The sequence below is a fragment of the Anomalospiza imberbis genome, chromosome 1 (genome assembly GCF_031753505.1).
Source record: "Anomalospiza imberbis isolate Cuckoo-Finch-1a 21T00152 chromosome 1, ASM3175350v1, whole genome shotgun sequence".
NCBI classification, from domain to species: domain Eukaryota; kingdom Metazoa; phylum Chordata; class Aves; order Passeriformes; family Viduidae; genus Anomalospiza; species Anomalospiza imberbis.
In genome coordinates, this window is record NC_089681.1 from 93307380 (window position 1) to 93332701 (window position 25322).

Consider the following 25322-nt stretch of genomic DNA (forward strand, 5'->3'; position numbering starts at 1 on the left):
ATTACATTCATGTCTGTTGTACTATGGGGACTGGTTTTAGATTCACTTCAGTTTTACTCAGAGCAGGCTTCAAGATCTGCAGTGTTTTACAGATTGCTGGTCAAGCTTCCAATTTGTAAAGCATTTGCAGAATTCTACAGAGAGATGTGTACAGACAGAAGTACCTATACATTTCTATTTGACTCACAAATTTGTTGTGCTAGTATTTGTAAATTGCTTGTATTAATTTCCCACATTATTGTTTGCAAAGATTTTTTCCCTACAGTTTTGATGTGAAGAATTCTGGTGAAGAACTACATTTGTGTTCTGAACTGAGTACTTCGAGCTCTGTAGGCATTTAATGAGTTGTAATTCTAATGAAATTATTGGAAACATCTGATGCTTGGCTGTAGGAGTCTAAGTTGCAATTTATTCTCATTAATATGCCATGTTTCTTCTTGGCTGCATTGCTCTAAACTGCCACATCTAATTTCTTCCCAGAAGTGCAGACTTTGATCACATTATGGAGGAAGGCTCTGAACTTGACCTCACTTACATCACAGAGCGGATTATTGCTGTGTCCTTCCCTTCTGGCTGTTCTGAGGAAACTTACTTCCACAATCTACAGGAAGTAACACAAATGCTCAAATCCAAACATGGTGATAATTACTTGGTACGTATAAGATTAGCCGTTTGTGACACATCTTCCTTTGTCATGCAGGAAGACTACTTTATGTCCACATAAACCTTTATAAACTAAAAGTCACTCTTTGAGCCATCTTTACAGCCTTGTAAGAAAGTTCAGGATTTTCAGTAGTGTTTTAAGCTGCTAGATATTGAAAACACTTTTTTTGCTGGGGCAGTACAGTCTCTGTGGTGATGTGGTGGTAACGCGTAGTCACATGCTGAAGAATAATTGCACTGACCATTTTTATTGTCCAGAGCATGCTCTTAAAAGATATATACCCTGCAATGAGGAGTGTGTTCTTAATTTGTAGCAGTGAGCTACATCTGGGTTCTCAGGTGGGTATCTGATAGTCTCTCACTGTCATATTTTCACTTGTGAAGGCAACATTGAAAAGTAGGGTTGCTGGTTATGTGTTCTGTCCAACTCTTCCTCATTAACTTGTTTTAGGCACATGTTTCATGCCATTTAATTTTCTATAGGAAATCAAACAAACATATAGTGAGCTCCATGTGCAGATTTTTTTTCAATGTTGACAAAAAGCTGTTAATCTCCTGTGCTGTTTACTGGCTACTGCCATGGCATGTATTGTCTCAGCTTGTTCTATGATGGTGAATTTAAAACAAGGCTAGTATTTAATTTACTTTTTTTCTTGTACTGTCTTTTTAGGTATTGTGTGTAAACTGTTAGAATTAAATCCAAGACTTCAGGAACATGAACTTTACTCACAGTAGAAATCAGTTACAGGAGAGATTCCACTAATGATTTAAACACATTATGTTCTTCTCACAAACTGAGATGTCATAGGTGCGTTATAAACCAGACTGAAATAGTGATGTGGACTGATGTCCTCAGCATGCTGCCTTGCTGCCCTTGGCTTCCCTTCCATCAGGCATTGGTAGTTTATAAGGCACACAATAGTGATAGTTTGAAGGTGACCTGTGTGTAAAGCTTTATAGGTTCAAATTCACCTTTTCTCTGGCCATTTCCATGCAATAACAGTGTAAGCTTGTAGTCTCTCCACTACTCTTAATCTCACTTAATACTTGATTGTATTACAAAAATCTTATATATGGTAAGTCTGGTTTAGTGTCTCAGAAGGATTGTAGTCTCTGCCTCTGAGAGGTATTGTAGTCAGTTTCTCTTGCAAAGTTGAGATTTTTTTTTGGTTTTTGTTTTAGTTCTGTTCTATTTATTAATTTATTTTCTAATGGGTACTTTGGAAATTAGCTGTCTTGATAAAAAGAAAGCATGATGCCATCTGCTCCAAATGTGTCTCTGCAAATCTGCAAAATAACCTGACAAAGCACAGCCAGGTTGTAGATTCAGAGAGCTTGTTTTTGAACTACCTTTTGTTTCTCATGTTTTGAATACCTTTTCAGCCTGCTCAAGAGGCGCATGTGAATCTGCAAAGAAAAAGAAAATCCAAAACCTCCACAAAACAGCATGCAAGTCAACAGTCCTGCTGAAGTTGATGGGAACAATTCTACTCTTCTATTGGCTCAGGGTCTCAGATAACAGAACATATACTACAGATTAGCATTTGTCATTTTTTCTAGTTGTTTTCCTTTCACTACAGTGAAAGGAGTGAGCACATTGCTTCCTGTTTGGGTCTGAGTTTGTTATGAAGAGTATGAAAAAAAACCCTAAGTATCTAATTTTCTTTAACAGTAGAGGATTATACTTTGACAGTCTGAGACCAGAGTCCTTTAGGGAGAGATGAAGGTCTGTTGATAGCTTACAGTGAATTTTTCTCTGCTTTGACATCCTAAAAAACTATATTCTCTGTAGGCTTTGGCTCCCCGAAGAAACATGACTTTTCCAACAGATGAAAATTAGAAACTAAAGTTAATGCTCCTCTTTCTTGTACCAAAATATAAGTAGACCTAGGATATGCCAAAGAGGTACCAAAAGGGATGCACTTAATCTTCTACTGTGTCATGGTTTAATCCTAACCAGTTACTTAGCCCCACACAGCTGCTCACTTGCTTCCTCACCAGTGGAATGGGGGAGAGAATCGAAAGAGTAAAAGTGAGAAAATACATAGGATGAGCTTAACAGGTTAAACAAAAGCTTTACACATGAGCAAAGCAAAACAAGGAATTATTAATTGCTTTCTATGGGCAGGCAGATGTTCAACCATCCTCATGACAGCCAGGCTTCGTAAGCCAAAATGATCTCTGGGAAGCCAAACACCACCACTCTGAATGTCACCACTCCCTCCTTCCTTAGGCTTATATGATGAGCATGTTATATGGTGTAGAAAATCCCTTTGGTCTGCTGAGGTCTCCTGTCTTGTCTGTGTCCTTTCCCATCCCCAGCCCACTCACTGGTGGGGTGGTGTGAAGGCTCTTGAAATGAAAAAAATTTCTTGAAAAAGAAAAGCTCTTTGACACTGTGTAAGCACTGCTCAACAGTAATGAAAACATCCCTGTTTTATCAACACCATTATCAACAAAAATCCAAAACACAGCCCCATATGAGCTACTGTGAAGAAAATTGACTCTACCTCAGCCAAAAACAACACACAATGGCATCTATTTATACCATATACTTCTCTTCAAAGACTTCTGTGATGTCTTGCTTTGTTGTATGCAAAATGTTGGTTCCTGTACCTTGTTTTCTCTATTCTATGCTGTTGGGATTCCTGTAGTATCTCAGTGTGATCACTGTAGCTTGACAGGGACTTGGGTACAACAGCATCTTTGAGTTTGGTGTCTGACCCAGCAGTTACAAATACCTATCATGAACAGGACTGTATCCTGACACAGGAATTTTTAATTGTTTTCAAATATAAATACAATAAGAAAGATGAATTAAAAAGTTTTTGTCAAATTCCCCTTCTTTTCCTGTGGAAAATTTTAGATAATCAATTTCTTAACATAGCTTTAGTACTCATTTTAAGAATTCAGTATTGAGAACTGTGCCTCTCTTACTTTGTTTTCCAATTATGAAATCTAATGGAAAATTACAAAAAAATTTGTGTCATTTATAGAAGATAATGTTAGTTTAATTCCTGTTTTATTATTGGTATTTCAGGAAGGATAAGTACAGTGATGTAGTTGCTTTAACCTGTTCAGTTTTTGACTTCTTTGCTTAGACAGCTGATGAGAGTGCTGGCTAATGCAAAAGGCTAATACTTTAGAAGAGTGTTACACTTTAGAAAAGGGTTCTTAAATTGTCCTTGGGTAGTACTAAACTGTATAATGGACTTGCCTCATATTTACTCTTTCTCATGTTTATGACCTGTTTATTCCATTCTCTCAGTGTAATTAATGAGACTTTTCCAGTGATTAAGCCATCTGTATATAACTTGGCATGTAGAATAGCCACACTGTGAAGGAGAATCTGCCTCATTAGCATTTCAGTTCTTGAGTAAAGGTATTTCAGCTTTTTGTTATTGATTGAAACTAATTTAAGGCACTTTCTAATGAAAGAGTCAATTATTCTTGTATACACTGCTTTCTTTTGTTCATTTTTCAGTCTATCTTTTAATTTATTCCTTATTAAGGACAAAATGGAGGGTAACTTGAATACCTCTTCAGCCTGCTCAAGAGGTGTATGTGACTCAGCAAAGAAAAACAACGCCAAAACCTCCACAAAACAGCATGCAAGTCAGCAGTCCTGCTGAAGTTGATGGGAACAATTCTACTCTTCTATTGGCTCAGGGTTTCAGATAACAGAACATATACTACAGATTAGCATTTGTCATTTTTCTAGTTGTTTTCCTTTCACTACAGTGAAAGGAGTGAGTGAGTTAACAGAAGAGTTGGAAGATCTCATAGGCTAAGTTATAAATAGGTATGTCATACCTTCCTGCAAAGTTTTGACAGACCAATACTTTCTTGTCAGGCACACAAATTCAAATATTTAACAGTGTATCACTCCCAGACTTCTCATTGTTAATTCTTATGGTCTGCATTATATTTCATGGTAGCCAGGTCTCTCAGTATAACCTCTGACTCAAAGCCATTTGAAATAAATAAGGTGTAGTAGAATTCAAATTGTCCTTTTTCAAAATGTGCATTTAAGTGTAGCTTTAGTTTTATTGTAAAATAACTGAATATCTGAAATACATTCGCTTGTGCTACCAAATGTCAAATGTTAATTTAGTTCAGTAGAACAGAGGGCAAACCTGAAGCCGTATCATTGTAGTTTCTGGTAATTTTTATGTTTCAAATACATCCATTTACTACATAAATTATAGAGTCTTGATGGCTAATATTATTTTCTTTCTTTCTGAACAGGTATTAAACCTCTCTGAAAAGAGTTACGACCTTGCCAAGCTTAACCCAAAGGTATCAACTGTCTTCCATAACATAGCTTTCTAGTGTTAAATACAACTTAAATGGCCTGATAAGCCCTGGAGCTATGCAAGTGTTGATATACAGAGTAAGAGAAGTTTTGGAAGATACTAAAACACCCCACATGCATCCTTTTTTATTTTTCTCAAGTTCTGTTAGATCTGTGTTTTACACAGCTATTCCTGTTGTTTTCTTAGATTTTATACACAGGCCTGTTGTGACTTCTGAAAAACATTTGTTGGGTGATACAAATTTTACTTCAAGTATACTATTTTGTGCAGTCACAGGATACTGGAGTTGTATACCGTAATATACAGTCAGTTGAAGCTAGTGAACTTGATTCAGATAAGGACTTCCCTTTTGTACTATCTTTGAGTAGTTCCTTTTCTGCACAATAGAGACATAAGAAATTTCAGAATGATTGATGTCTGACTCTTGTTCCATCTCACCAGTTGATGTGTTTGTTTGTTGTAAGAAATAGCGTGCAGGTACACTTCAGCATCTAAGGCCAGAGAGAGTGGCACAGATGTGTATTTACAGCAGTAGATTTACAGAGAAAAGCTGCCTGAGGAAAGTACTAAAACCCCTCTTTAATTTTAACTTTTTGCATGCTTTATTGATCATGAAGGATGTATTTTTTAATATTAGGCATATATTGAATGCATAATATGTATGTATTGCATATGTTTTGTTAGTAAATATGTATATAATAAAAATAGGCTTAGTAAAGTGTATTATGTAGTGAATAGAAAATCTGAACAAAATTTTTACATGCTGTAATCATGTTGCACATGAAGGAAATAAATTGAAAGTAAAATGAAGGCCATCAAAAATAATTATTTGCTCTAATTCTAATTTAATTTACTGATATAAAATACCAGAAATTCTAAATGAAAAATCATGTAAGAAATCAAGACTTTCAGAAATATTGTCACTTCTAAGTGGTTGGTGAAATTGGGATGGGCGAGGAGGAAGAGGAGGAAGTTTTTTGTTTAACTTTTACAAAAGTACTAGTACCCACAAATTCCCTCTTCTCCTGTAGACACCTGTAAGCATCATGACAATTGAACTGCATGATTACCTGAAATGGGAAAAGTTGTGAAAACTTTCAACCATGACATTTATTTGAATCCAGAATTTAGTATGTGATACTAGGGTCAAGGTGTTTCTCGTGAATGTTACTGGTTTAATTGCAGATTATGGATGTGGGGTGGCCTGATCTCCATGCTCCACTTCTTGATAAGGTATGCACCATCTGCAAGGCTATGGAGTCCTGGTTGGACAATAATCCTCAACACGTGGTGGTGATCCATTGCAGAGTAAGTGCTGTAGATGACTTTGTACTCATTTTCAAAAACCTTGTCCTTTAATCTTCTTATTAAAAAAAAAAGTTAGATCTGTTTTCAGTGTTGCCAACAGTGTGCCAGATGTTCTGTTGATGTAAATAAGCTTAAATCCACTGACCTTTCATTCTTGTTAAATATTTCTTTTTTATGACTTAAGTCCTAGCCCTTGCTGCAGGTATAGTATGAACCGATCTTACTTCATCCTTCAAAGGTCAGTGTTACTTCTGTAAATGTATTTAGAAGCTCTAGGTTTTTTCAGCTTGATGGAAAACTCTCCATGTTCTGTGACACTCATGAATTTTGTTGCTGGAAAAAGATAGGCACTGCATCACAAATCATCTCTTTAGACTGTGTATGGTTGTAGGAAATGAGGTCATTAAGGACCTTCTGGATACTTTTGAAAGGTTTTAATTGACAGCATCATTGCAGTGTGTTAGAGCAAAGCTACCAGTGTGCTGTGTTGCTTCCTCCTGCTTGCTCACAATAAACAGAAATAAAGAAAAACCTTAGTTAAATTTGGATTAAATTAATTCAGAACTGGTTTGGTAGCTGTGCTCGTGACACTTGATGCAATCTTGATATCTCTGTATCACTGGCAGATGTTACTCTCAACAAAATGATGGTGATAATGGGTTGGAAACTTCAAATCAGGTTGTGTAGTCTCCAGTCCCAAATTTCTTGCAGGCAGAATGTCATGGTATGAAACACTTGAAATATTACTAGTTGCAGGAATGCAGCCAGGGAAATGGCCCATACGTGGGACAAAACGGAACAAAGTATTTCTAGGTACACAATCATATACAAATTGATAATTCATGGTTTTGATTAATGCCTTTTGCTAATACAGGTTTCCAGCCACAGAGATAGATACAGCCAACTGCTATCAGCTGAGAGACTGAAAATATTTTGAAATCTGTGAGAGTTACTGCTTGTTAAATTTTACTGCATTTGTCATGTAAATTATTTAAAAATACTTCAGAACATTTAAAAAATTATCCATAGAAAATCAGTTACTATAAATCTGAGGTGCTGGGGAGGTAAAAATGTGAAAACATGCCAGAAAGGCCTATTCTTTCTAAAATAGGTATTTTATAGCATTTCATCCTGAGAATTACAGCATTGTTTAGACTTGTTGTGAATGATCTCTGGAAAAAATAACACAAAATTAGAGTAGTTCATACATTTTTTTTTCTTTTTTCCCAGTTGATTCCTCTTTATTGGTAAGATTTGACAGGCATGCATGTAGAAATCCTACTTAGTGGTTTTTTATGTCATTTATCAGCCAGCTTACATTGACAGATAAGCTGCTGCCCATTATCTCCACCATTCCATCAACCCAGGGTGCATGAGCAAAAGGACTCTGAATCTCTTGCCATGAAATAGTATTTAGTATGAGTCTTAAATATAATAATGCCCAATAATGTAATACATAATCTAAGTTATGATTCCCTTTTTCCTAATACAGGGAGGAAAAGGAAGGATAGGTGTAGTCATATCATCATATATGCACTTTACCAATGTTTCTGCAAGGTAAGTGTGAATAATACATGTTGTGCATTTTTTTACAATAAACATTGGGGAAAATGCCTTTTAGTTGATTACTGTCTGTCAGCTTGCTGTTTGTCAGGTTTTCTTCTCAAAGAGTTTTGGAGCATGTCTTTCTTAACAGAGTCTGTTTTCATGATAGTTTTCGTGTTATCCTGCTTGCACTAGGAGACTGCATTAGGTGACAGCCTAAGGTCACTTTGAAACTGAGATTTTATTGGTTTGCAGAAAACTTTTCTGAAGGATATTTTCAGATGAATGATAGAATGTACAAGAAACCATTTTTATGTCATGGTACTATCTTTATTCTGTTAAACCTCTCTGTTTGCCACTTTTCATCAAGTGGCCTCTTGAACTGGTGAGAAATTATTCCTTAGGTACTTAAGAAAAACTGTTATTAAAATCTGGAAAGAGTGTTTGAATAGGGAATTCCTAGACATTGATCCAAGTGCAGAACGAAGTGTAAGGAATAATCTAGACTTTAATTAGCAGTCAGTTCAAACACTAGATGTCTGATTACTTAGTTTTAATTGTTTCTTTTGGAGTGCTCAAATTATGAAATGACAATTGATAATTTATATCAAAAAGATACAATTTGAGAAATGGTCTCAAAAATGATGAAATTAATTTTGGAGATTTTTGTTGGGATTCTAATCATATTGTTTTCCTTTGGGGCTTTTTAATTTATACACATACATAAATGTATGTATTTACATTTTATATACATACATAAATGTATTAAAATAAGAATACACTCTAAATGTCATGCTTAAATCAAATTTGGTCCTGAATTCACAACAGCATGTCAGTAATAGATTTGATCCACAACTGTAGTTGACAGAGTCTTGAATCGCTAGAGGTTGATGGCGAATTACTCATGGATGTCCGGCAAACTAGAATCCTGGAAAATAATCTGTGTTCATTGGGGTAAGCCAAATTTATACGTAATTATGGACCAAGAAACTAAGTGCATTTTGTACACTAATATGTGCTGAAAAAAACACTTGCTTCAGTGATTGCCACAATTTCATATTTTGTTGAGATGTATTGTGAATGACAAAAACTGTCAAGTGAGGGTAGTACAGTTGTTGTGGTGTGATTTCAGTGTTGCAGTATTATGTCATCCTTAAAGGTGGTACCTGGCTATAAATGTATTACAATAACATCATTACAGTCACATTGAGGTGGTGATTTGTTAAGCCCAGCAATGAAAGGTACCACCTTTTACCCCAAACAATTTCGGGATTCCTCCAGTGAAGTTGCAGGAGAGGAGTGAGGTTGGAAGCCCTCTGTAACTTTCTGGATATCTGGCAGCCGCTATCCAAAGCCTAATTTTTCTGTGTAAGGATGAGGTTGGGGGTTTCCCAGCTAGGATTTGTATATCCCTAGCATTATCAAGACTCTTGAAAATGGTATACAGCAACCTTGCAGAAGCAGAAATTACTGCAGGTGCTGTTGTTACGGGTGCCATCTACTGTGTCTGAATTGGTACTTAGAAGATGATACTTGTCTTTTTGAGCCAGGTCTTATAAGCTCTCAGAGAAAAGTACCACACGAGATAGCTCAGCTACCTCAGATGGCATAAAAGTAGCAGGATTGCTTCTGTGACAGTGTTGGAAACAGAAAAGTTTTAATAAAAGGCAAAATAACAAAGCTCTTGACAGAGAAAAACTGAGCCAGGGCAAAAGATTCTTGCTCCTGATAAAACACTTCACAGAAGTGATTCCTTCTTTTTTTCTCTTCTTTTTCTAGTGAATTGCTTAGGTGGGACTTTTTAGCTTCTGTCCAATTAACTGTCTTTAAGTTTGAGGTGAAGTCCCCAAGGTCCTATGAAGTGTCTTTTAACCAAATTGAGGAAAGAAATTTCTAGGCTTTTTTCCTTTTTAAGGAGACAAAGAGTAATTTGTTCACTCTGTCAACAGAGGACACATTCCTACAAGAAGACCTTGAAGATGTTGGCACTAAAGAAAGTTCATACTTGTCAGCATGCATAGGTGTCATGGTTCTGGCCAGGACAGGGTTAATTTTTTGAGTATGCTTGAGGGAGCATGGCCAGTGTGAAGAGGTTATTCTATACCACGTCATGTCATTGCTAGGTGTGGGAGAAAGGGGATCCTTTAAGGGAGAAGGGGTCCCTTCGGGTTGAGAAAGTGTGGCAGACGGAGCCATCCAGCATTGTCTATTGTTGGGGGTTTCCACAGTGAGCAATAATGTTTCCTTTCTTCTACCCTCTGTCATTAGTATTGTTGTTGTTACTATTCATTTTCATATCTTATTCCTGTGTCCAGTAAATTGTTCTTATTTAAAGATCAAAACCTGTGATCTTTGCCATTGTGCTTCCAATTCTCCTCTCCATCCCACTGCAGGGAAGGGGAGAGGAGGGAGGGAACAAGCAGCAGTGTGATTTGGAGAGCATCAGTAGGGGTACTAAATTAGGGATTTCCCTTCCTGAACAACATGCCAAAAAATCTAGGCTTAGTGAAATCCTGTGAGTTTATGCTTAGCACCTCTGCTGTAAAGAGAGGCTAAGGATTACTGTTGGGGTTGTTCAGTCTGAAAGAAGTGTAGGCTCCAAGGAGACTTTCTGGTGGTCCTCCAGGACCTAAAGGAAGCCTACAAGATGGGTGGAGTGGGACTTTTTCAAAGTAAGGCAGTGATAGGACATGGGGGGAATGGCTATAGACTGAAGGAGGGTAGATTTAGATTAGATATTAAATATAAAGAATAAATTATCTACTGTTAGTGTGGTGAGAGACACTGGAACAGGTTGTCCAGAGAAGTTGTGGATGCCACATTTTTGGAAGTGCTCAAGGCTAGGTTGGATGGGGCTTTGAGTAACCTGGTCTGGTGAAAAGTGTTCTGCCCATGGCAACAGAGCTGGAACAAGATTATCTTTAAGGTTGTTTCCAAGCTAAACTATTCCATGATTCTATGAAAAATCCTTATTGATGCAGCCTCCCTTTAGTTATATATTGTAATGTCAAATTTTCTCATTTAGGAAGGAATAATGTGTCATCAAATTTAATGAGGTCAAACAGACCTCTTTGCAATTGTTGGTAAACTCTATTTTAACAAGTGAAGTGCTAGCAGTTTTTGGCTATTATTTAGGAATGGGCTGCCTAAATTCTGGATGGCAGTGTGGATGAAGATGAGTGAAGATACATGATGGATTGGGTGAGAAAGAGGTTTTGGGTCAAGAATATTTTAAGTACACACCATTTTTAACACCCATGAAGAAAAGGCTTGACTTTCCAGCCTGATCCAGCACCCTGTCAAGACAATTGCCATCTTCTGATTAATTTTTGGAACAGGCATAAATTTCATTTTTATCCTGATGTGCATATATGTACTTTGCACAGGTTTTTTTTTCCTCTGAACTCATTTAGGTCAAACTAGTTGTGGAAATTAAAAGTTGAGATTTTGGTGTGTTCTTATATTTTGGAACTTCCAGATCTTTTATGTTCTGATGCAAATTAAAAATGTGGACTATATCTGTTATGAAACACATTGTTTTTATCTGGAAAAGATATAAAAGAATCACCATAGCGCATTACTTGGCGTACGTGATGAACAGCATTCTTACTGATTTTTGGCACTTCTTTTTCTTTTTTTCTGTAACCTCTTGCCTTCCTTCAACTAAAAAAGACCCACATAAGAGCCATTCTGGATAAAGAATAGAAGAAAATGTATTTTTTGGAATATGTTGCTCCTTGATTGTGTGTTTGACGAGTTTATGGTTTTCTGCTGTAAAATAGTTCCTTTTCAAAGACATTCTCTTCCTTGATGGCTCAGGGTACAGGAAACAAAGGCTGAATGAATTATTGACTGCTTAAATTAACCTCTATCCTGGTACTACAGTTCTTTCTGAAAAAGAAAATAAATTTCTCTTTTATAGAGAGAGTTCCCAGTGGCACATGCAAGAAATAATGGCAAGTATCCTTCTTTGGGAGCCTAAGCTATTTGGTTCTGCCAAAGTTTTTTGCATTCTGATTTCAATGTATTCATGTTGGAAGTAGGCAGTTCAGTTTATTGAATAAGGAAGTAGGTGCTTTGCTCAGGAAGGAAACTATCTTGATGTGTTGAATGAGAAGGTGTCAGTGGAATAGACATCATTGTCCACAATGTCCAAATTACTAGAGTTGCTAGTTTGGTGCTTGTTTTTTTATTTTTCTTCCCTCTCTTTCTTGACAGTGCTGATCAGGCTCTAGACAGATTTGCTATGAAGAAATTCTTTGATGATAAAGTTTCAACTTTAATGCAGCCATCCCAAAGAAGGTATTCAATTTGTTTCTAATTTATATCAATAGGAAATGTCAAATTATCTTCTGCTCCCATCCCTTAATCCCTCCCCAGCTATGTGAAGGCTTTTTCCACAAGATCCTCCAGTGCTTCCTGAATTCTCAGCACTTTATCTTATATTATTATTCCTTGATTGATGAGATCTCTCCTTCAGTTCCTGCATGTGGTCCCAGACAGACAAGACCTTTTGTACCATGCTGTTATCTAAATGGGTTCTCACTGCATTGTTTATTAACAAAGAGATGTCACAATCTTGATTGTTCCAAGATAACAATAAATTAATTTTTCTGTGGTATAATGATGAGTGTGGGAAGTGTGCTGATTAGTGTGCAATAAAGATCTTTTTACTACTTGTTTAGAGGATCTGCAGGTTATGCACTTGCCCCATGTCCATGCTAGTAAATGTTTGTCAAAACATGCAATATTCATTATGTTTATCTGGATGTGTTACCTTTGTCTTTATGACAAAGGTTGAATTAGAATTCGAAGTAATAAGCACTTTTTAAAGTGAATAGTTCTGGGATTCACTAGGTACCTTGTTTTTATGACAGGTAATTGAAGGATTCAGTACCAAAAGAGACTGATATCCATCAGACAAGTAATTGTGGCATAGGTGAATCTCTTTTAGAAATACAAAATATCATTTAGGTTTGATTTGATAATTACTATTGGGTTTTTTTTTTTTTTGGTCTTAAACCATGTGTATGCATTAGGTTGTTTAGAAGTTTTTTAAAGTATAGGAATTTGCTAGTAATTAAAACAGAATAAATCAGTAGTAACAACTAGCATAAGGTGTTTGGTTCTGTTAATCTCTAAATAAAAACTTACTAGTTACTTTTTTAACCCATTAGATGACATGCACAGCTCCTTTTAACTTGAAAAATAGTAACACAACATTCAGTTCGACTTGAAATGAACTTTTCATTAGTAGAAGTTGACTGGCCTTTTTTTGTTTAAATTTTGTGCTTGCATATATGTGTATCGCATTTCAGTAATAAGGATTTGAGAATGCTGCCTACCAGAGAGAGAAGTATGAACCATAGCAACAAAAGGAGAGAGATACTGTTATTCTTCCCATACAGAAGCTCTAGACAGAAGGCATATTTCGGTGAGAGCCAGGAACCTCCACGACAGCCTGTGAATTGTGCATCAGGGCAGTTTTCCAACCATGTTGACAGGAAGCTTCAGTAGCTACTAAGTTAAGTGAACTGTATGTGAGCCCTAAAGCTAGATGCTACGTATAAGTGGTTGCATCTATCTTTCCCACACCCCCTTCAAGGACACTTGCTTAATTCTTCTGGGGGTAGCTCCCGGGGAAGATGGCCTCAGAGATACTCAGTTTGCTTCTTGACTGATGGGGTTAACATCTTTGCTCACCAGTACTGAACTTGAGCTGCCCATGCCATCTTCCAGACATATACACATACTTTGGAGTGTAATTTCTCATGAGAACAGAGGTAGTTTTCCAAACTGTTTGTCAGAGCTGTTATCCCAAATCTCACCTCTCCTTCTTTGCCTGGCCTGGCAGTGGCCACTAATCTTATTACAGAGAAAGGAAAACCAACTCTCTTAATATTTGTGGATAATTTTATACTTCTTTGTTCCCATTCTGATCAGTCAGTGGCCTTTTAATATGCTCTTTCTCTGAAACCATTGCTGGGTAATTAATTAGTAATATCCTTGTTAAAACCCAGTTGATTTATAAATGGATACAATTTAAGCGGATCTCAAAATTGTAAAATATGAGAATACACCCATTTTTCACATTTTGAAACCTTTTCTCCACTAAATCATGTCCAGATAAAAATAAATTGTGTTTATTAAGTCATTTAGCTTTTCCCTACTGCTAGTTGGGTACTGTAACAGTGGTAAGAAAAGTAACTGTAGACCAGATCTATTTTGAATCCATTCTCATATAAGCAGTTGAAGATTTCTCTGAATGAGAAATGCAGATAGAGACCCTTCATATGAAAAAATTTCTCATAAACCTTCAGGATAAATCTTTTAACACTCTTTTCAAAAATAAGCCAACTGTCCCTAGGCCCCTTAAATGCACTGCCTTGAGAAAGGTTTTCAAAAATTCAGTCTAATTTTTGTAATAATTAAAAGCTGGTAAAGAGAAAATGTTCATGTTGATAATAATAAACTAGTTTATTGAAGTCATGAGAGGTCACTGACAAAACATTTTAACACATTTTTTTTTGTCATGTTAGGCGTGTCAATTTGTAAAATTTGTGCTTTTGATGTACCAAATCCTTTCAGAAAGACTGAAGGAAAAAACAAAAAAAAGTTGCCTTTTCTTAGCATTTAAAATAAATTGAGCTTTGCAAGCTGTCTGTAAAATGAAACCTATTTTAAATTACCCACAACCCCCATTCTGGGGTAGTAAAGCTGTTGTTACTCAGCAGGATATCCTTAGTTGTGGTGTTACCAGGAGTTCAGTTAATGAGATCTGTGCATAAAGGTGAAAAAAAGGTGATTTTGCTCTATACATTCCTGAGAATATGAAGGAAGATAAATGAAGATCTTTTCATAAACATGGAAAAAATAAAGGACTCAAAGCCAGTGGAAAAATTAAAGACACTGCAGTGATGTTTACTTGCATGTTTTGCTCATGAGCTTGTGACCAAACCATGTATAAAATCACAGAAACAGAATAATTGCTGTGTTGGTTTTCTTCTTGTTTTGTGCTGAATGAGATCACTTCTCATTATGAAGGTGTTATTTGACCACATGGCCCTTAATGTTAAGATTTTTGACAAGGGCGTTTCTTGCTCTTGTTTTAATGAAGATGACTTCATTGTAAATTGGATGGAAACTATATCATGCTGCTGTGAAAGACATTTAAGACTACAGTTGTAACTAGGAATGTGTACCAAAACAATTGACTTTACTGTCTCTTCTACTTCATTTCGTACTTAGAGTAGTAATGTAAATAACCAAAATAAAGATATCAACAGTAGCAATGTAACAGCCATGGATTTAATACAGTGGTAAATCAAAGAGTCTTTTCATGCTGTTTTTTGAAGATTATTATTTTGGAGTTATGTGCATTGTCACAAGAAAATGCCATTGTGTAAATAATGCATTTCCCTAGTATTAGTGGTTTTATATAATTCAGGTAAACTTTTTGTTTTCAGATATGTGCAGTTCTTAAGCGGCCTTCTATCTGGATCTGTGAAAATGAATGCAGCCCCTCTTTTCCTGCACTATGTTATCCTTCATGGCATCCCCAAATTAGATGCTGGGGGAGGTAAAGTACCTTATTTTTCCTATTCAGGTGTAGGATCAAAGTCTTGTTTCATTTTGGAACTTTCTAGAAAGCCTGCATGAATCTCAAATTAGAATTAATATCTTCTTGATATCCATCCAAATATTCCCTATAAAGAAGAGAAGCATTCCAAGAGTAAAAATTGGAGCAGGTAAAATCAATTTCTTGTTCTTTGTTAAATGAATAGTTGATGATATTCATGTCTGTCTATCTCTGAACAGTTGTGATCCCTGTTACTGCAAGGGATATGGGAAGCTGGTCAGCTTTCACAGTAATTTCCTCTTTGTTTTGGGAAATGATTATATATATAATCTCTTTTCTGTTTTGAGATTGGATTTTGTGTGGATAAGCTGTTTGGATAGGGTGTACTTACAGAATTACACAGAATCATTTAGTTTGGAAAAGAACTTCCAAGATCACCGGATCCAGCCTTTGACCCATGATTGCTTTGTCAACTAGATCATGGCACTAAGTGCTGTGTCCAGTTGTTTCTTGAACGCGTACAGGGCTGGTGTCTCCACCACCTCCCTGAGCATTCCGTTACAAAGTTTAACAACCCCTTCAATGAGAAAATTCTTCCTGCTGTCCAAAAGGAACCTTCTCTGTGCAGCTTGAGGTTATGTCCTCTTACCGTATAGTTAGTTGCCCAGGAGAAAGTCCTGACTCCCACCTTGCTACAACCTTCAGGCAGTTATATGGAGTGATAAGGTCTCCCTGAGCCTCCTTTTCTTTGTGTTAAACAACCCAGGTCTCTCAGCCTCTCCTCATAGGACATGTGTGGAGACTCTTCACAAGCTCCCTTGACCTTTTCTGAGCACACTACTGCACTTCAGTGTCTTTCTTGAAGTGAGTGGCCTAGAACTCAACACAGTAGTTGAGGTGTGGCCTCACCACTGCTACTAACGTGGCTTGCTATCCTAAGTGGATTTAAAAGTAAAATGACAGAATGAGATAATGTGCTAGAGCACAGTGAAGGAATACAGCTTTAATGGTTGCACTTGATGAACTTAGAGGTCTTAATGATTTATGATTTTTGTTCATCTGAAGGTAAAATAGCACTGGTCTTTTGTAATATAATCAGCTTGAATTTGCAATTATTATATTGTCATTATTGTTTAGTCTGATTTTATTTCTAAAATAACTGCTTCAATAAAGTTAGGGTATTTCTTGTTCTAGGTAGAAATTTAAGGGCCTTAAATATTGATTTTGAAACAAATCTGAAGATCAAATAATTTGTTTTTTTTGGAAAATATTTTTATTTTATATTGGGGGTTTGCTTTCTTTTGGCCATTATCATTCTTCCTTTATTAATTCTGTTTTCTTGCAGAATTTATTTCCTTCCATACTGGGATCCTTTAAAGTCCCTCCCTATTGAATTCAGAACTAGTCTGAAATAAAATAAAATAAAATAAAATAAAATAAAATAAAATAAAATAAAATAAAATAAAATAAAATAAAATAAAATACCTTTTAGCCAATTTTGCTTTGAAGGGTATTTTGAGAGTCCAGCATTGCCACTTATGTGCCATTTTGCTCAGTCCAGATGTGCATGAAGCTTCCTAGTTGTAGTTTCTTCCTATATCTGAATGTTACAAAACATTTTTTGTTGGCTTCTTTTCAGCTTGTTGGCCTTTTCTGAAGTTATACCAGGCTATGCAACCAGTTTATACATCTGGAATATAGTAAGTTGTAAGCATTTTCCACTATATTTGAATTTAGGTTTTAACTTCCATGATTGCAGAATTACATAGCCTTTTTTAGTTTTGCTTGTGGGTTTCTTGTTTGTTTTGTGTTTTTGTGTCTTTAAATCATGTTTTTTTTTTTTTTTTCTTCTGTCAAGTAGCATAGGGTCAGAAAATCAAAGTCGAATCTGCATTTCTATAGACCCTGCCCAGCTTTTGAAAGGAGATATTATGGTGAGTTAATTGTATGGAATGAAAATCTATTGACATGACATTTAGTTTACAGTTTCTGACCTATTTTGTTTTGTAAAAAAAATTATTTGATGAAATGCCTGGAGTTACTACTGAATAATTTAGGTTAATTTAGTCATCATCTTTGGCTTTCATGGGAATAAAAACTCTTGTAAAACTCAGTAAGAGGGTTTTTAGGAGCAAATTGTTTTCAGAACAATTGCTGTCAGCATTCTCATTTTATAGCATCACCAAGTCCAGTAAGGCCTGTATTGCTCTTCTCTTTTTAAAGATTACTGTGGGGAATATTTGTAATTTGGCATTAAAATATCTTGCCCTATAATTTGGCAGGCAGTGTGCACAACTGTAAAACTGTCTGCTATAAAGAAAATACCTAGGTAATTCTAAATTGTTGTGGCACTCAAAAAAGTGTGATACCAAATAAGGCATAGATAATGTCCGAGGTCTGGCCAGCATAGGGTGAAATTTTGCAGTAGCCAGACAGGGCATGGTTTGGACCCAAAGGCTATTTTGTATGACCTCATGCTATTTTTCAGTGGAAGGGTTTCCTTCCTGGTCAGGTAGCATGATGGAGGGAGTGCTCGGGTATTGCTGGGATTTCTGGGAGGTAGGGGTAAGGAAGAATGGGAGATGTCTGTGAGCAATCATCTGTGAATTGTCTAAGTTTTCTTTATTTGTATTCTCTGTCATTTGTATTGTTGCTGTTACTGTTTGTGCATCCAATTCTCCTCTCCAACCTGCTGTGGGGGAGAGGAGGAGGGGTAGTGCTTGAGTACTGTGTGTGGTTTGGAGTGTTTCAGTGGGAACGCTGAATTGGAAAACACCATTCCTGAACCACAATAGTCTTATTTGGCACCCAATTTGAGGAACGAAGGGTTAGGATAGCAACAGGTCTGCCCAGAGTGGGTTTGAAACAAATTTCATCTAAGCATTTTGTTGCATTAGGTCCAGAGCCACTGGTCACAATGTTGCTTGATTTGTCCATGTGGTGTGGTACCTGTGTATATTTCCATACGTCATGATATTTTTCAGATCAGGGAGAGGGATCAGGATTGTTTTGTTGATGTACTATGTGATACAAGCTTATGATGTGGTAACATCAAGGACAGTGGGGGTCATTTGGGATGTGTATTGAGTGCTGCTCTCCTGCCTGTACCTCCAGCACTACCTTTGGGAGTCCATTAATAATCATACCCAGTTTGTGGTGGGAACAAGGGAGAATGATTTCCCCCCGCTTTTTGCCGCCTTTTTATCTTTCAGACCTCTTGTAGCAGTTTTTGAGAATTTTGAATACCCCTTAGATATTTAGTAAAGCTTGTTCTTGTGGCTAGGTCTGCCAGCTCTCCTCAGTCTGGTCCACATATTAGAGTTACAGGAGATTTTTAGGAGGGTCTTTCAGAGATCTGCCCTGAGGGTGGGTTGTCATAAGTGGCATGGAAGGTAGGAGAAAATGGGCCAGCTTCTGAAGGACTGTTCTGCTCCAATGGTTTTCAAGTTCACCTCTGAACAACTACAAGACTCTGTTGAAGTGATAAAATATGCAAAAGAAGAAATGCTGTGACAGTTTAGAGAGGAATGAAGTTTTGCAATGTGCTGGGCTCTGGCTGCTGTTTATTGGACATTGCTCATTACCAGACAGCACCCTCAGGGGGAAGGGAGGAAAGGAGATCAGCAGGCACTGTCGCCACTCAAACTGCATGCAGCTGAACCAGGGGAACAACATATGCTGGTAGCAGTTGCCCCTATACAGAGGAAGAAATCCAAGACTGAATCAATAGGCATAATGAGGGATGAAGAGGCAGTAGTGCACTCCACAAGAGGAAGAAGCAGGGCTAGAGATAATCACCTGATCTCTGTCTCTGGGTGAGCTATGAGGTATGAGTAAAGATTGCAGCCATCAGCTGGGTAGTCCCTGGTGACATGGCTTGTCCAATACTGGGATATTATGGCCCACTATATAAAACCAGATGGTAGTGAAGCCAAGCAACTGGGACCCCTGTCCTGGAATGTGTACATTGGGATTGGGAAGAGGACAGCGTCTCAGCCTCAGGAGGTGACTCCTGTCAAGTATAACGAGTGTCTTGTATCTTAACAAGGGTGATATATTAGTGCACTGAGACAAGTGGAGCACCATGGACAAAGGTATCCAGTACTTGAGAGAATTAGCTGTGCTGGAGGTACTTTATAATGGACTCAAATAATGGGCAATTCCCTATAAATCCAGATGAAGTCTGGTGCACACAAACACTGTATGTGGTGAAGTTCCTAGGAAGTGCACCATTGCTGTGTATGAACTCATTGACAGTGATGTCATGGAAAGAAGGTGAACAAAGAGTGGATAATTTGGTTGCCAAACTCTAGCTATATGAAGAAAGTATCTCTTCCTCCCTGTGGGCTTGCATCTTGTTGATGGAAAGGCTGTCCCAGGACCTCCTGCAATTTAAAGAGGACTACCAGCAATTTAAAGAAGTGTCCCATGCCCTGCCAGTACAGACCAGTCTCTGCTACTAGCAACAAGCGTTCTCCTGCTCAAGAGAGAGGGTACACACCACAAAGTAACCTGTGGTTTTACCTGCATAACCATAGGGAGGATATATGGAGGTGGGATGGAAAACCCACCTCTGTTCAAGCAGCACTGGTGTGTGAGTTGAGAGGAAACACAACTACTGCAGGAAATTCTTCAAGGATATATCCTGCTCCAGTTTCCAGTGAGTAAGTCTTCAGAGAGAATAGGAGGACTGATGCTACTTCCAGTGCTCTTGAAAGGACCTCCATACTTACAAGAAATGAGCAACAAGTACTGTTATCAAGAGGGGCCCTACCTTCAGCCCAGTGTGGGAAAGGGACAGACCTACATGAGTGTAAGGTTTTAGCTGACACCAGCATTTAATGTACTCTGATGTCGTCAAGGTATGTAGGGGCAGAATGTTTTGCTGTTTCCAGGGTAACAGCTGACTGTAATGGAAGTTGTAGTGAGCCTGACTGGGAATGAATGGCAAAAACACCCAGCTGTGACTGGTTCAGAGACCCTGTGCATCACTGGCATAGATTACCTTAGTACAGGGTGTTTTAAGGATCCAAAAGGGCTTCACTGGGCTTTTGGCATAGATGCTATGGAAACAGAGGAAATTGGACAGCTGAATACCTTGGCTGGTCTCTCAGAGGACCCGTCTGCTGTGGGACTTCTGAGAGTTGAAAAACAATAGGTACCAATCACTACCACAACAATGTACCCTTGACAGTAGCGCAACAAATTGTGACACCATGATTCTCCATGCATGAAATGATTCATCCTCCAGAGAGCCAGGGAGTGGTCAGCAAGACTCACTCATCCTTTATTAGTCCTGTATGGCCAGTGCATAAGTCCACTGGAGAGTGGAGACCACTTCTGAGTGCTGCTGTGCTGGGCATGCTGGAACTTCACTATGAACTGGAGTTCAAGGCAGCAAAGTGGTGTCACTTTTCATATTGCTAATGCATTTTTCTCCATTTCTTTAGCAGAAAAGTGCAGGCGACAGTTTGATGTTACCTGGAGGAGTGTCCAGTACACCTGAAATGGACTGCTCCGAGGCTTGAAATAGCTCCACTCTTTGGGTGTACTGATCCAGACTGAACTGAAAAAGGTCAAGGCTCCAGAGTACTTGCAACACATTGATGACATCATTCTGTGGGATTACACAGCAGAGGAAGTTTTTGACAAAGGCAAGAAGATAATCCAGGTCCTCCTGAAGGCCACATGTGCCATAGAGCAGAGTAAGGTCAATGGACCTGCCCAGGAAATTCAGATTTTAGGAGTAAAATGGCAAGATGAGTGTTGTCAGGTTCCAATGGATGTAGGCAAAAAAAAAATAGCAGCTATATCCCCACCAGCAAGAAAGAAACACAGGCTTTCCTAGTGTTACAGGTTTTTGGAGGATGTATTTTTCAGATTTCAGTTAGATTGTAAGACCTCTCTATCAAGTGACCTAGAAGAAGAATGATTTTAAATGTGGTCCTGAACAACAACAAGCTTTTGAACAAATCAAACAAAAGATTGCACATGCAATAGCTCTTGGGCCAGTCAGGACAGGATAAGATGTGAAAAGTGTGCTCTGTACTGCAGCTGGGGAGAATGGTCTTTCCCGGAGTGTCTGGCAAAAGGTACCCAGGGAGACCTGAGGACAAGCCCTAGGGATCCAGAGTCAGGAATCCAAGGCCTGCTATACCCCTTAGGAAAAAGAGATCCTGACAGCTTATGAAGGTATAGTATAATATATATATTATCCTGGCAGCTTATGAAGGTTTGAGCTCCTTCAGAAGTGATTGACATCAAAGCACAGCTCCTCCTGATACCTCAACTGCCAGTGTTGGGTTGGATGTTCAAAGGATATTTCACACATGCCACTGACACTTCATGGAGTGAGTCATGCTGATCACACGGCTATCTTGAATAGGAAACCCCAACTGCTAAAGGATCTTGGAAGTCAACACAAACTGGCCTGAAGGCAAAAATTTTGTACTAACATCAGAGAAGCAGGAGGAGAAGGAGACGTGCTGAGGACGCCTCACTATATAATCAGCAGCAGAAAATGAAAAACAATATGCTCTCTTTACCAACAGTTCCTGCTGTATTGTAGGGATACATTGAAAACAGAAAGTTGCTGTATGGAGTCCTATGTGACAAGTTGCAGAAGCTATTGAGGGACAAAGTGGATCACAGAGCTGAAGGGCATCCAGTTGGCTTTAGGTATTGCTGAATGAGAGAAATGGCCAGTACTCTTACCTGTACATTGACTAGCATGGTGGCAAGTGCTCTGTGGGGGTGTCTGTACCGGTGGAAAAAGATTAATTGGTAGCACAGAGGTAAACCTATCTGGGCTGTTGAATTACATGAAGACATTGCTACCTGGATAGAGAAGTTGGTTGCAAAAGTACCTCATGTAGATGCACACAGGCTGAAGAGTCAAGCTACTGAAGAACGTTGCAACAACAGGTGGATCAAGCTGCCAAAAATAAAGGGTCTCAGGTGGATCTAGACTGGCAACATAAGGGTGAATTATTTCTGGCTTGGTGGGCCCATGACACCTCAGATTATGAGGGAAGAGATGCAACATATGGATGGGCTCGTGATTGAGGGGTGGATTTAACCATGGGCTCTATCTCTCAGGTTATCCATAACTGAGAAATGTGCTGCAATCAAGCAGGACAAGCAGGTAAAGCCCCTGTGGTATGGAGGACAATGGTCAAAATACAAATATGAGGAGGTCTGGCAGGTTGATTACATCGCACTCGGGCAAACCCACCAAGGGAAGTGTTACCTTCTTACAATGGTGGAAGCAACCACTGGAGATGTGCTATGTGCCTGTCATGGTTTGACACTGGCGCGATGCCAGCACCCCCATGAAAATATACTTTTTTAAATAATTGCTGTGAGACGTGATCAGGAACAGAGCAGAGCAGGCCCATCTTAGTAACAAAGAAAAGAATTTTATTAAACTACTACTACTGTAAAAACTACGAACACTAAATCCTGGATGAAGACTTTCTAAAACACCCCTCCTCCTCCCACCTAATTTCTAAACAAACTCAACAGTGAGACACCACCCAGGATTCTGATCAAGTTGCTACCCTTCAGATATTCAAATACTCAATCTTTCAAGGGAGACAGGAGTCTCTCCTGTGCCACAGACTCCCCAGGAAACACAATTGCCACCCTTGTGTTTCCATGTCACACATGGCAACCGCCCGGAGAAAATCTGCCATGGTGACACTCCTTTCCATGTCACAGTGCTCTCACCACCGTGCATGAACAGACTGCTCATAGGGCTCCTTTAAGGATGCTTTGCCATGAACCAAAAGAGACAACAGTTCAGTTTCTCATTTTGGGACTACAGTCCCCCCCATTTTCCCCTGGGGCTGAGGGTCCAAGAACAGAGGTCTTCTTCTCCTCTTCTTCTTTCTTGAAGATAGAGGGCTTTTCCACACCTTCTCTCTACTCCTCTGCTGGTAATCACTGAAACAGGTCTCCTGGCACACCAACGCACCACCCTAAGTGCAGCTTCTGTTAGGAGAATTTGGTTCAGTCTATGGCTAACAAGAAAAGTCCAGCCACAAGCCACTCCATTATCTCCTTCCAACTTGAGAATTTCTTCTTCCATCATCTCGCATCCCAGACTGTCTCTCTTCTACTTCAAATCAAGGAGGAGTAATATTTTACAAAGCCTTCGTTTCTCAGGAAAGGGTTAAAAGCTCAGACTCCCTGGATGGGCTGATATCTCTGCCCAGCAGCCGATTCCCAAGGCCAAGGTTCTGCGCCTCCCCCCCCCCCCTCCTTCTCCTCCGCGCCGGCAAAGTTACAGGTGCTGTCCGGACTCTCTATCTCTTCCCTCTGCGGGGGGGAGGGGGGGGAATGACAAAGACATCTCCGCTTCTCTCCACCCTTCCGTCCACAGGAGCTGGCTCGGTTCCAGTCCTTCTACCCCTCGGCTCACCTCGACCAGGCCTCATGGCTCCCCCTCCCCCACCCAGCCCCATGGCTGGGCAGGGGAGGTCTACACAGCACCTTGACCGGAACCAACGAGAGAGCGAGCTCTTGGGAGTTCTTGCTTTTAACCCCCTGTGTTCTCAGAGGCGTATCCCTATCTTCAGTGGTCACTTCAGGTGCCAATATCCAAACTTGACCACTGATTGGTTTGACCCAACTTCCTGAAAAAAAAAAAAAATCACTTCCATGTCAAACCACGACAGTGCCTCATGCCACTGCCAGGAGCACCATCCTGGGCTTTGAAAAGCAAGTCCTGTGGAGACATGCCACCCCAGAAAGAAGTGAGTTGGACAAGGGGACTGATTTCAAAAATTGCCTCATAGACACCTGGACCAGACAGCATGGTATGGAGTGGGTGTATCATACTCCTTATCATGCACCAGCCTTTGGGAAAACTGAATGTTACAATGGACAGTTAAAACCATATTGAAAATAATGGATGGTGGGACCTTCAAACATTGGGATGTAGCAGAGGCCACATGGTTAGTTAACACTAGAACTCTACCAATTGAGCTGGCCCTGCCCAGTCAAAACCTCTACGTACTGTCGAAGGGAATAAAGACCCTGTAGTGCATGAGGAGTATGTTAGGCAAGACAGTTTGAATTAGTTCTGCTTCAAGCAAAGGCAAATGGGATTGTTTTTACTCAGGGACCTGAATGCACTTGGTGTGTAATGCAGAGGTACAGGGGAAATGTGGTGTACTTGAAAGGGGCTTGATTTTTGGGTAAGAACAGTAATACTAAATTGTATAATGTTGGTTGCTGAATGACACCGCCAGTGTATGTCATAACTGCCATGAACAGTGAGAATGGGCTGCTCCAGATACACCAGTCATGAGCTTCTGATGCAGCTTGCAACCACCCAACCGCACAACAGCCCTTTTGCCTTAGAAGACGCCTAGGACAGATGGAAGTGACAGTCATAAACTGAATGAACTCAGCAGACAACTTGGAGGGATTAGGCCAGTGGCTATGGAAATTATACCTGTTCTTGTATGTGTGTGTGTGTACATATATATATGTATGTGTGTGTGTGTGTGTGTGTGTGTGTGTGTGTGTGTATAGATGAAGGTGTGGGTTTTGGGCATGATGTAGATGGCATAGAATAAGGAGTGGATAATATCCTGGTCCTGGTCAGGACAGGTATAATTTTGCAGTAGCCAGAAGGGGCATCACTAGGACGCAGAGGTTATTTTATACCACCTCGTTTCATTTATTGGGGATGGGGAAGGGATTCCTTCTGGTTCGTATTGCATGGTGGAAGGAGCAGTTGGGCACTGTTGGGGATTCTGTGGTGGGGAGGTTTGAGCAATTGTATATGACTCATTTTTTTTTTTCCCCTTGTACACTCTGTTATTATCTTGTACACTCTGTATTGTTGCTGTTACTGTTCATTGTCTTATTTCACTGTAAATTGATATTATCTCAGTCTCATC

General features: G+C 39.0%; 1 protein-coding gene across 1 annotated transcript in view; it reads left to right on the forward strand.

Moving 5' to 3' along the window:
• Window positions 1-25322, forward strand: part of LOC137479720 (tensin-3-like) — a 111394-nt gene that overhangs the window by 67707 nt on the left and 18365 nt on the right. Inside the window, exons 4-11 of the mRNA XM_068200222.1 lie at window positions 481-652; window positions 4912-4962; window positions 6165-6287; window positions 7780-7844; window positions 12051-12134; window positions 15299-15411; window positions 17051-17111; window positions 17273-17345. Coding sequence (XP_068056323.1) covers window positions 481-652; window positions 4912-4962; window positions 6165-6287; window positions 7780-7844; window positions 12051-12134; window positions 15299-15411; window positions 17051-17111; window positions 17273-17345 — 742 coding nt within the window. The remainder of the gene's footprint in view (window positions 1-480; window positions 653-4911; window positions 4963-6164; window positions 6288-7779; window positions 7845-12050; window positions 12135-15298; window positions 15412-17050; window positions 17112-17272; window positions 17346-25322) is intronic.